This window comes from Stenella coeruleoalba, assembly GCF_951394435.1.
Source record: "Stenella coeruleoalba genome assembly, chromosome: 9".
Lineage (NCBI taxonomy): Eukaryota > Metazoa > Chordata > Mammalia > Artiodactyla > Delphinidae > Stenella > Stenella coeruleoalba.
Genome location: NC_137155.1, coordinates 15,413,854 through 15,425,981, shown reverse-complemented (window position 1 = coordinate 15,425,981; position 12,128 = coordinate 15,413,854). Strand labels below are relative to the sequence as shown.

Here is a 12,128-nt window from a genome sequence, read left to right as displayed (position 1 = left end):
TGGTTTACAGCACATAAAAAGCTTCAGAAAATAACATTTATTCCGCATGCTGTACAAGAACATGAGCCTTAATCAAGAAGAGATGCTTTCTAAAAACTATCTGGCAGCACACTAGAAGATCTGTTTTGTTTTAGCAGCCTGGCAGGCTTAAAAAAAAAACCAGCATGGGTCTAACTAAATATACACAAAGACAAGAACCAAAGGTACTTGAAAAACACAAAGGAGCAAAAATTTTTCTACACGATAAGTGGTGGTATGGACTCTATAAAGGGAACTCTCGCAGGATCATTAACACACGAACAAAGTGGGAGATGGAAGGAGCGTAGGCTGTTCCTAGGCCAGGCCCCTGACGGAAAGCAGGCCCAGGGCAGGGCTCCTGCTCCTGTGGCCAGAGGCATCTGCTGCAGCCCCCCCTCCCCCCAGACACCCTCTGCTGCAGAGCAAACATCCTTTAGCATGCTTGTCTGCTTTTCATTTTAGTTTGGAGAGATTCTGTTTGTGATGACTAGTTTTTAATTAGAATTTATATGGAAAGAGCCAATATACCGAAGGAAGGAAGGAAGATTTGGCATTTCACGCTCGCCTGTGATTGCTTTGTCTCAGGTGCGATTACACATTGATCTAGGCCTCTTTCTCTATTAGAGAAATGGTGACAGGAGATCTCCTAACTCCCTATTTCCATTAGATGCCATCAAGTTTCCTAAGATAATGAAAATATAACCTTGTAGGCATTAATTAGAAAGCACAGTGTGTTTTTGTCTATTTCGGAGAGGGGGTGGGGGGGGGGAGAAGGCTGAGAGGGCGGGGGACTGTTACTAAGACAAAATTGTAGCGAAGCCTGAACTCAGCTTCCTAGGAACCCACCTTCCCCCTTGTACTGACCCTCTGTTCTAAGGTAAGAGAGCAGAAGCCTTATAAAATAAAGGTACAGTATATAAAAACATCCTCCAGAGTCTCTCGGACGGGTGCTCTTCCATGAAAAACAATAGGGGAGCAAGAGGAAGAAACAGGCTTAGTTTGGCTTTTGTTTTTGGCTTTCTGCCTGATTTTCATTGAACTCGCTACTCAGTTTCATTTGGCTTCAGAATTACTTTTTAAAAGCTTCCGGGAAATGAATCCACTTCCTAGGCTGGTCTTCACTAGGTGAAGTTACTGGGACAAGGGAGCATTTTAACACCCACCCACCCATGAAAAAAAATTCTTTAGCGCCCTTTAATTTTTTTAAGAAGTCTCTCCCAGAATGATTCTCAATTGCTCCCCTGAGATGAAGTTTGCACTTCAAATCAGAACAAAGTAAAAAATGTCCACAGTATAAAAAGGATCCAGTTTAGATAAGGCAGTGACTCAATTCAGCAGCCTGGGGATAGTAGTCCTGATTCTTGGTTGTACCACAGAGAAACCTCTAGGAGAGAGGAAGGTTGGAAACCCACACACTGTTGTGTTTAATCTGGCTTGGTCACTGGAGACCCCAGACTGTGGGCCAGAGACTGAGCCGCGGAGTTTCCCTCCTGCTGACTCATTTGCAAAGTGGACAATGTTAAAGACAAAGCAGGGTGTTTTTTCTCCTGAAGCATGGCAGCCTTGAGGCCAAACCCTCAAACCTTACCATTTCGGCAGCAGCTGAAAGGTCAAGACTTTGTAGTTTGCCTGCCAGTTCATCCAGAAGGCGGGCCTGCTCCTCCTGTTTTTCCCTGAACTGGGACTCTCGCTCCAACATCAAGTCTTCCACTCTGTCCCGAGTGCGGGCCGACTGCTCCACGGGGCCACTGGAATCTGTGGTGGAGGCGTTCACACGCTCCTCTGCCTCGAGAGACATCTGGAAATACTTGGTGATGCTGTCCAAGGCACCTAGGGCATGAAATGAAATTGCCCATAGTTAATCCCCTTGTACTCCATCTCCCCGTCAAGCAACGGCTGTATTTCGCGTCTAAACTGACCTTATGTGGTTTTGTTTTAAAATTCAAGGAATAAAATCTTTATGAAGAAATGTAACGTTCCTCTCATGATCAATGAATACACTTTGTCCCGTTAGCACCTAACTCTGGCTCTGGAGGATGCCGAACATCTGGATTAGAAAATTAAGTCGATCATGCAGATGTTGTTCCTACACACAGGCAAGCGTCCAGTTCTCTCTAAATAGCTGGTGTCAGGCAGCCTGTAGATTACATGTCCAGATGATTTTTCCCTTTTCTCACTTAACTATTTAGACCCACTCAAATGGCTAATATTATATACATAAAACAGCTTGACGTGTTTTGGCTTTAAGGATCTAGCCAAAAAAATAAGCAATCACGCATAAAGCAGGATGGATAGGGTGATCTGACACATTTTTAACTTTCTTCTGCTTTGGGGAGGGAAGGTCCTATAATACGGCCTTCGATACCAATAAACTATTTGAAAATGTGATTTCCTGACCAAGTAACATTCTTGAATATAAAACGATATGCAGAAGTATCAACTTAATTTCTTAACTTTTTACAAGAGCCCGTTTCCAAGAGAAGCCAAGGAGGTAAACCACTAACTGGAGAAAAAATTTAAAAATCAGAAAACGCATGCCATTCTAATGCAACAACCACTGCTCGCTCCGTGCAACCCCTTCTGTGCCCCATGTCCCATGTTTGTAAAATGGGGACTTTAATCCTCATTTGTGCCAGAGTCTCAATGTGAAAAAGCTTAAAACTGATTACAAAGCACTTAATTTTCTTCTGAAAGTGCTCTATTAAAAGGTTAGACAGGTGGTAAAATCCATTGCCCAGGATTAAGTATTTGCACAAAAAAGTGCTCACCCCGAATATCTGAATTTTTGATAAATTCCAGTTGTTCAGCAAGCTCTTTCACTGTGTTATCCAGGTTTTCTGCTTCTGTCTGTAGAGCATCTAGTTCTCTGGCCGTGCTGTTGTTTTGCGTAGCTGTGTCGGATAAATTTACTTCTACTTGAGCCATCTTTTCTGTAACATCTTTGGTTAGTTTCCTGTAAGGAGGAGGACACATTTACCGAAGGAAAATAAACCAAAGGGAAAACTCGAAGGCTCAATTTTACATTTTCTACTAATACTTTATCTATTACTCTGTAATTTCAGACCGATTCAGTAGTCTGTAGTTATCTTTAAGTACTGATTTTATTCTTATCATTAAGAGAGACTGTTAAATCTAGTAATTTTTCTTTCTTCAAGACTTTGAAGAAAAACACAGCAGCACCACTCAGCTGTGTTGTGGCGGATGGACTACAGGAGTGATTCCGAATGTCTGATGTAACATGAGCACAGTTCCAGAGCGTGGAGTACCAGCTCTGTACATAAGCAGCTTCAAGCCCATACAATCCCACAAACTCGAAAGATGTAAGTGACTCCAGTGTACAATTATGCCTCCCAGCCACCCACCAAAAATGCTCTCATGTGAACCTCAGGGATCTCCTTCAAGGTGGGACATTCAGAAAGCAAGCCCCACCACCACCAGGAAGACAGTGGGAGCAACCCAAAGGAGCTTTTCATACCCGACCCCCTTCAAGCCACGTCTCATCAAAGGAGCCTCCTCCTTCCACCAACAAAGCAACCCTTTCGTTTTTCCTGAGAAAGAAGGTAGTACCAGTAAGAATGGAATATTTCATTTGGAATCTAAACCCAACTGCATTTTGTTCTGTATCTTCCTGTCTCCAAAGCTGTACTTTAGGCATCTATTTGTAAATTACTCGTATATACAGTGGGCATGTGTGTATGTATCTCAAAGAAAGGAATATTTGAGAAGACCTTACCCCTGGGTATCACCTAACTCAGTATTATTGTCTTCTCAGGAATATAATTGTACAAAAAACGGGGAAAATGCAGAGATGCTGAAAGGTTGGGGGCCAGTCGAAAAATGATGTTTAAGGCTGAGAGAATACCATGACCCAACTCAAAGAAAAAGTGCTTAAAAGGATTTGCGGGTTAAATTACATTTAGTAAACCTGATTGGCTCTTTTCCTGAGGCTAGTTTTTTTTTTTTTCAGTGCTTTGCTTTTATTAATCAGTTGATTGACAGAAGGCTTTCATTTTTCCTCAGGTCTCGTAGAATGTCATACTTTTACAAAGTCAAATCTCACATTGTATATTTGTAAATAATGCCCCTTTGGATCCTAGACCATGCGTCCTTGGATACTGTGTTGAAAAAAGATTGATGAAATTGGTGTTCCTGAGGTGATTACAATCTGTCTGATTAGGTGAAGAGTGAAGGTAGGACCAGGGCTGTCTGAGGAGTGTAGTCGCTCTTGTTTTCCCCTAAGGTGCATGGCACCCAGGTCAAGACATCATTTCCTAAATGGGCTTGCACTCAGACCAGGGCCTTCCACAGGGCCTTCCACAGCTCATTATCGCTACACGTAAGAAGGCTGAGTTGTACCACAGTCTTTTTAATGAGGTTGAGTTCCTCACTAAGTGCATTATGGCCCCACATCAGACATCGCCTAACACCCTGGTCAACCGCATGATCTTGGCCATGAGATCTGAGGCTTGAAATCAAGGGACTAGTTACTTTAAATCTAGGTCTAGGAAGGTACTTGAGCTAATGTCAGTGGTTAGCTTCCTGCTTCTCATACACAGTGCTGAGACGAAAAGGCCATCTCACTTCTTAGAGATGCTGATTAAAAGTCCCATCACACAAAAATGTTACCGTAGTTCTGTCACGATATAATATCGCCTTAATGTATAGGACTTAGCCATGAAACAACCCCCTTGCTCATGCCAAATGGTGAGTCTACAATAAAAACCCATAGCATTTGGGGAAACACAAATGCTTCATACCCTTTCCTGTTTTGTCCTTTAGCCTAGACCTTATGCTGTTTTGGGTCGGGGCCGGGGCGGGGAGTCCTTTTTGGCAAAGGGAATTGGAATGTTTGAGAGCAGGAAAGATGACTGGCTGGGAAAAATGGGAGAAAAAAATGGGAGAAAGTTCAGCATCACTTTGCTCAATTCTCTCTGCTTCCACTGGCAAAATACACACTTTCCAATTAGAGAGATGATTACCCAGAGAAGGGCTAAGAAGAGGAATTTTCATCACAGAGAACTTGTTATAATTGGATGAATGAAGCACTGCTCTAGTGGACCAACAGCTGAGCAGTGGAAATAACCTAGAAATAGGAGTCTTATTTGTGGTAATGGCCTTTTCCTGGTAGTAGCAAAACATATAATAACAATTCATACTGTTTTCTGCAATTACCTTACCATTTCATAGATCAGTCCTTTGTCACTCTGTCAGGGAAAGGTAAATACTATCCTCCCCTCCTCCGCAGGAGAGAAGAGAGAGGCTTAGAAATGAGTGAGTCATTCAAGTTCACAAGCCTAGCAAGTAACCCAGCTGTGACTCCGTTACGGATCCTTTGTCTCTGAATCCAGCATCCTTACCATTCTACTGCCCGAGAATACTGTTTGCAGAGAAGAGTGCTGAATATAACGTTCACACATTTTGCACTGCAACTCTGGTCCCCAACAATGAGCCATCGTCCACTCACCCCCATGCCCAGAGCAGCGACTGCTGGGAAAACAAATGGCCCAGTTACCTGTTTTCACTCACAGCACTAACCACGCCTCCTGGTGGAAGGGCCACGCTGTGGATTCATCGAGTGGAAACAGCATCGTGAGCTGTTACTCTGGTCCATCAGCTACTTACTCTGCTTCCTCAAAGAGGTTCCCGACGTTCTTCAGCGGCTCGGCGGCTGGGCTCTGGGCCAGGATGTCTCTGATCTCGTTGACTTTCTTTTCCACCGAGTCCACAGTCTCCCTGTAAGGCCCAATCACGCCACTGATCTTCAAGGCCTTGGCTTTCTCCAGGAACTTCCGGGTCCTGTTGGTCAGCTCGGCGATGATCACGTCCCAAAGGGCAAAGCACTGGTGGCAGGGCATGCAGTCGGGGAAGACGCCCGAGTACCCCCGAGTGCACTTGTCACAGCGTGGACCCTCCACACCCTCGACGCAGACACACTGGCCGGTGGACTGGTCACACTGCGGTGTCTCGATGCCCCTGGGGTCGCAGTCACAGGCTAGAAGGGAGATGGCAGTGCTGGCTGAGCTACTAGAGCCCCAACCTCAGCGACTTGGCAGTTAGAATCCTCAGTCACCGTTAAAATGGGAAGGTTTGTAAATGGTCCACGACAGTTTACCAACGGTTTGCAAAGAGACTGCAGCTGCTTCCTCCAGAACACACGTTATCTCAACCCTGGCTAATCACGTCTTAACTATAATAGTGATGATAGTTTTTTTTTTTTTAAGTGAACACCACTGTACACCATTGTGCCTGCCATTGTACAGATGGTTTACATGCATCATCTCATTTAATCCTTAACATAACCCTGCAGGAACCAGGTGTTACAATCATCAGTTTTATGGATGTGGAAACTGAGGTTTAGAGAGGTTACATGACTGCCAAGTCTTCCAGCAAGGAAATGGCCAAGCCAGGATTCTATCTCAGCACTTGGCAGGCTCCAGAGCCTGTGCTCTTAAGCTCTGTCCTGCCTTTGCCTCCCTCTTTTTCTGACCCATCTGTAGATCCTCCCAGGACAGACAGTTCAGGTGACGGCCTGGTGACATGAGGCCTCTGGCTTGAGATACAGCGGTAATGAGCAACACACCAACATCCCTCTACCTGGTCACAAAGCACAACAGTGAATGCTTGATGAAATGCAATAAAGTTGATAAAAAGAAAATGAAATCAGGCAGAAGTCTCAGGAATTCCAAGTATCCGATTTAAAAGGCTTTCAACTCAGTATCCTCTAACTCAGGCTTTCAACTCAGTATCCTCTAACTCGTGGGTGGGTGTCTGCCATTGTGATAACCACCCCTAGCCCTAAGAGCAGAGGCTCATAAAACATCTGAAGTGATAGGAAAGGCCTTGGGAGCCATTCAGTCCCAACCTCTCACTGGCCCAACAGGGTGGGCACCTTAGGCAGAACCAAATGGTACAGGGTGAAATCTGCGTTCTTGGCCAACGGCCTGTGGCTGAGATTACCCATCACGATGCCTATGCCTTTGAACCCTGGCTCAGAGTCCCAAAGCTCAGGTGACTAACTTGGTTTTATATCAACACTTGACATTTCACAGTATCTGTACAGTGTTTGAATAACAAAAGGCCTGTACACACATCTTATTGCTGGCCTTAAATCCTTTCTGGGAGAAGGTAGGGATAAAAACAAAAACAAAAAGATCCTATTTCCCTAACTAGATTGTGGACTCCAAGGGCAAAGGTACACCTGTAACCATTTCTCCATTCTCAGCTCTGAGTACAAGGTCAACTTGCAAACTGGAGTTCAACCGTCTTTGCCAAACGAGCCTTTAACCTCGCTTTTGATACAGGTATGCAAGAGACATCCATACACCCCTACAAAAGAAAATAATCCTCCTAAGTCGCAATGTCAACTGTGGCAAAGCATAACAGAATCATCCTCTCTGAGGTAGCTTTGCACCCCAGTGCTCACAGCAGCACTATTTACAATAGCCAAGACACGGAAGCAACCTAGTGTCCATCAGCAGAGGAATGGATAAAGATATGGTGTATCTCACACACACACACACACACACACACACACACACACACACACTCTCTCTCTCTCTCTCTCTCTCTCTCTCTCTCTCTCTCTCTCTCTCACCCTGCCATTTGCAGCAACATGGATGGACCTAGAGATTATCATTCTAAGTGACGGAAGTCAAAGACAAATATATGATATTGCTTATATGTGGAATCCAAAAAAAAAAAAAAAGATACAGATGAACTTACTTACAGAACACATAAACCCTAAGACATAGAAAACAAACTTACGGTCACCAAAGGAGAAAGGTGAGGGAAGGGAGGGATAACTTAGGAGTTTGGGGTTAACATATATACACTACTATGTATAAAATAGATAAACAACAAGGACCTACTGTGCAGCACAGGGAACTATACAATATTTTGTAATAACCTATAGGGGGAAAGAATCTGAAAAAGAATATATAATAACTGTGCTGTACATCTAAAACACAACATTGTAATTCAAAAACAAAAACAAACAAAAAACCCCTTCTTGAGTCAATAGGTATGATTGCCTCTGAAAGACTTTCTAATAAAACATCTTCTAGAACCAGTTTCACCGATGGTCCTGAGAAACAAAACGCCTCTATCCTCCAAAGCCAGAAAGACGTGTTTGTGGCTTGGACCGTTCACCTGAACATCCTCACACCTTGCCTTGTATTGTTTAGCTTTTCCTGGCCTTTGCCAACTACACTCCACGATCTCAAGCGGCAAGTTTGAGTAGCACAGCGTTGTAATAAGAGCACAGGCTGCCTGGTGGTGAATCCTGCCTTCCCCACACCCAGCTATGCGGCCCTGGGGAGGACAGAAACTGAGTCATAGCTTTCCGCATAAAAGGGGTAATGATTATACCTAGCTCCTAGGATTGCTTTCAGGATGAAATAACTTAACTCTAAAATATTCAGAGAAGTGTCTGGTCCAGAGTAAGCACTCAATAAATGTTTTTATTCTTATCATTCAATGTCCAAGTGTCTGGTGGTTCCTGCCCAGAGTGTTGCTTGATCATATTTCCATGGGAAAAAAGCTGTCATGGCCTTACGTTTGTCTTTGCATATTTGCCATAACATGATTATTAAACAATTTGAAGTTTGGAATACTCCAGTCTTTAACCTTTAGAATTTAAAATCTATAGCATTTTCCTGGTACCTTAGGTTTTCAAAACAAAACTTCTTTTTCCTTAAGCATTTTGTTTCTTTCGAGGCATGTTTCATTTTCCTGTGTTCTCTGGGGCATTCTCATGAATCGGGAAGCAGCTTAGGTGAGCTGTGGATAACTGTCTTCCCTAGACCATTAATTAGTTCTAGGAGATGTTCCCAGAAATGAGAGTTCCATGATCAAGCAGTTTCGGGAAATTCTACATCCTCCTCTTGAAGGTTCAAAACAAACAGCGTATTAAACTCATAGGAGTTCTGCAGGAAAAACCCTGTTTCACATTTTTTTTTTTTTTTTTACCCAGTCATATCCCAGACTCATTGGACTGTGGGATCTTTCTCTAGTGGAATACCTAATGACACCCCAGAAAAAGAATGGGAAAAGCTTGGGGAAACCACGGCCTTCATCAGTTTCTACAATCAGGAGGATGGGAAGAACTTCAGACTTTAGGAATGAATTTCCATATCTTATAAAATTTAGTCATCTTCCAAAAAGCTGTGAGTTACCTGGGTCATCTAGGTCCTAGCCTCTCAAACTCCGGCACGCATCAGAATCACGTGCAGGACTCATTTAACACATTTCCACCCCACCCCCAGATCTGGAACCAGTGAGGTCTGAGAATTTGTATTTCTAGCAGTTGCCAGGAGATGCTGATGCTGAGGGCTGCTACACCCCATTTTGGGGAGTACTGACTGTTATCTTCCCAGCTGTTCTCCTCCCTTTTGCCTGTTAAGTGTGTATGTGTGTGTGGAGTGGAGCAGTCATGAGCCTCAAGTCAAGCCATGTAAGTTGATGCACAGACCTCAGGACCTGTGCAAGTGGGGGGCCTTCATGATGCCACGTTAAATGAATCAGACTGTCAGTCGCTCCTGTCCCGCAGGCCCCAGCAGGTAGCCCTGTTTGGGGCCTCAGTGGCCCAGCAGATCTGTCCTATTTTACCATCCCCCTTAGGCTTGGGACAACGGTAGCAGATGCTGCACATGCTTAGAAAGCCTTTCTTTCCCCTAGATAATACAAAGGCATGGTGCAGTTCAGTCCTAAAGAGGTTTTCACTAGATGCATGCTGGGGGCAAGGGCTGTGTGCATATGTTAAATTTAATTTCTCTAACAATTTTTATTTAGGTCATTGGTAAAGACATGTCTTGCTCTCATTCTGTCATGGGAATATTTGAGGGGGAAAATACTGGCCCCAAACTGGGATTTAGAAGGCAAGTGCCCTCCCATTAAGGCTTCCTTGTTTGTCTTTCACACAGCTACATTTTTTATCCGTAAGGAGAATACTTAGCTATGACTCAAGTCTTTCCAGAAGCATATAGGTGGTCCCAGAAAGTCTAAACCTGTGCCCTCCAACAAACCACTTCAACTGAAAGATTAGCAATGGAAAACATATTTGGCAATTAATTACATAATTTGAGAAGAACGGTCATGTTCTTTTCCCATAGTCCACCTAATTCTCGTCCCAGCTGATCTCTGGACCCTTACCCTCAAGACCAGCATCACAGAGGCGGGGCAGAGCTTCGGTGCCCTCCAGAGACCAGGACCCACTCAGCTGACAACATTCCTCCATTTGAAAAGTAGAGTCAAATTTCATAGATGGCTGGATTGCAGTTTCATCACTGAAAAAGTCAATCCTGACCTTTCTCTGGAAGGGTACCAAATGACTACCTAAAACGCGTCAGGTTTTCATTTCAAACTGAAGCTGGGAAACCGCTAAAGTGCCAGTGGGCACGTGCTTCTTTCCCTCATTGAGTTTGCAGAACTGCTTCTCTCATGGGGTCACCTGGGAGGCAAGAACTAGAAGGCCCACACTTAGGACCTTGTAAAAAGACCTCCCGTAAGAGTAAAGGCTGGTTCTCACCTGACAATTTAAAACTTCAAGGACACTAAAACTGTGAAGGAGACTCTCCAATCAATCATCTCTCACATTCACTGGGATGGGAAAAATTATCAGCTAACTGTGCAGGCTGTCTCTGACGGAGGCCAGTGGGTTTTCTCCTCTCTTCAGAGAAAGGCATAGGTCCAGGGGGACCTGGAACTCAGTGTGGCTTTAAGGAATGGAATTATCTGGCAGAGGATCAAAAACTTTCTCTTGGGAAGAAGAGTGTATATAGCAAAAGTTGTTCCCTGATTTTTAAGCTGAACAAATTGTGAAGATGACGAACAGCATTCTAAAAATGAGACAGATATCATTTTAACGAGCCATGAGAATTCTACCTTCACCTATAAATATATTCTTGGTTATGTGGGCAGTGGGTTCTGTCAATTTTTACTAAGTTTTCTCATCATTTAAAACAAGAGGTACGAATTATTAGGTATAAAATAAGCTACAAGGATATCTTGTACAACACAGGGAATATAGCCAATACTTTATAATAACTATAAATGGAGTATAACCTTTAAAAATTGTGAATCGTTATATTGGACACCTCTAACATATAATATCGTACAGCAACGATACTTTAATTAAAAAAATAAGTAAATAAAACATGTTCTCTAAGAGGTAGGCAGATGAAAAATATTGTACCCATTTTAGAGATATTGAGATCTAGAGGAAAGCGTTAGCAAGTGAATGCCAGAATGGGAAACGTCAGCCCGTGTGCCTCTTTATCAGCAGGTATAACTTTTCTGCTCTCTTTGTATCCTCCCTTCCCTGTTTGCAGACCTCCCCTGCCCACTGAAGAAAATCCATCCCCAATGGTGAAACCAAAGCTCCTCGTTAGTCTCCACGAAGACAGTTTCCATGACACCTGCCAAGTGACTCCAGTTCCTACCGGGCTTCCCTCCTCTGATGCTGCAAAGGACAGCACCACTTACCTCCAGCCATCCTGCTACTTTATCTACCCTTTCCCACAGCCTACAAGCTCCGCCCCCCCAGCCCCCCTCTCAGGGAGTGGCTCTCCTCTGCTGCATCCACTCCCCACTGGGCACCAGTGGGCAGTCACTCAGGGTTGTGTTGGTCCCCCCTCTTCCCTTTTGAACCTTGAACCTGCCTGGGGAGCGAGAGAGTGCTATATCCTAAAATCAGGTGACTGGGTTTATTGGCTTTTGCCGTGACCTTGCCTCACAGCAATAAGGGACCCCAGGATGTGCTATCATGCCCAAAGCTTTACTCTTACTTTACTTAGGCTTTTCTATTTTACTTTAATGCGGGAAATTTAAATGCTTTTTCATCTCTGAAATGCGATTTTCTTTTCCTTTAAATTCTCTACCTCCTCCAGCCCCACCTTTTTTTTTTTTTTTTTTTGGCCTCAGTACTGTAACTTCAGTTTTGAAATGAAAGTTGGGGGAATGACTATGACTTCACCGGCAGAAATGAGCTGGCTGTCTGGCCCAGGAGTTGGCAAACGTTTGCTATAAAAGATAGTGCGGGGGAACTTCCCTGGTGGCGCAGTGGTTGAGAGTCCGCCTGCCGATGCAGGTGACACGGGTTCGTGCCCGGGTCC

At 44.0% G+C, this 12,128-nt stretch overlaps 2 protein-coding genes across 4 annotated transcripts in view; one reads left to right on the top strand and one right to left on the bottom strand.

Moving 5' to 3' along the window:
• The window catches only part of DLD (dihydrolipoamide dehydrogenase), a 52,056-nt gene extending 46,424 nt beyond the window's left edge, over nt 1-5,632 (top strand). For both annotated transcript variants that reach the window (XR_013829871.1, XM_079932177.1), the window contains one exon: nt 3,174-5,632. The gene's annotated coding sequence lies outside the window, so the exon portion shown is untranslated. The remainder of the gene's footprint in view (nt 1-3,173) is intronic.
• LAMB1 (laminin subunit beta 1) overlaps nt 1-12,128 on the bottom strand; it is an 82,748-nt gene that overhangs the window by 15,139 nt on the left and 55,481 nt on the right. For both annotated transcript variants that reach the window (XM_079932174.1, XM_079932173.1), the window contains exons 25-27: nt 5,641-6,010; nt 2,787-2,971; nt 1,607-1,848 (exon numbers count right to left, since the gene is read on the bottom strand). In XM_079932174.1, coding sequence (XP_079788300.1) covers nt 1,607-1,848; nt 2,787-2,971; nt 5,641-6,010 — 797 coding nt within the window. The remainder of the gene's footprint in view (nt 1-1,606; nt 1,849-2,786; nt 2,972-5,640; nt 6,011-12,128) is intronic.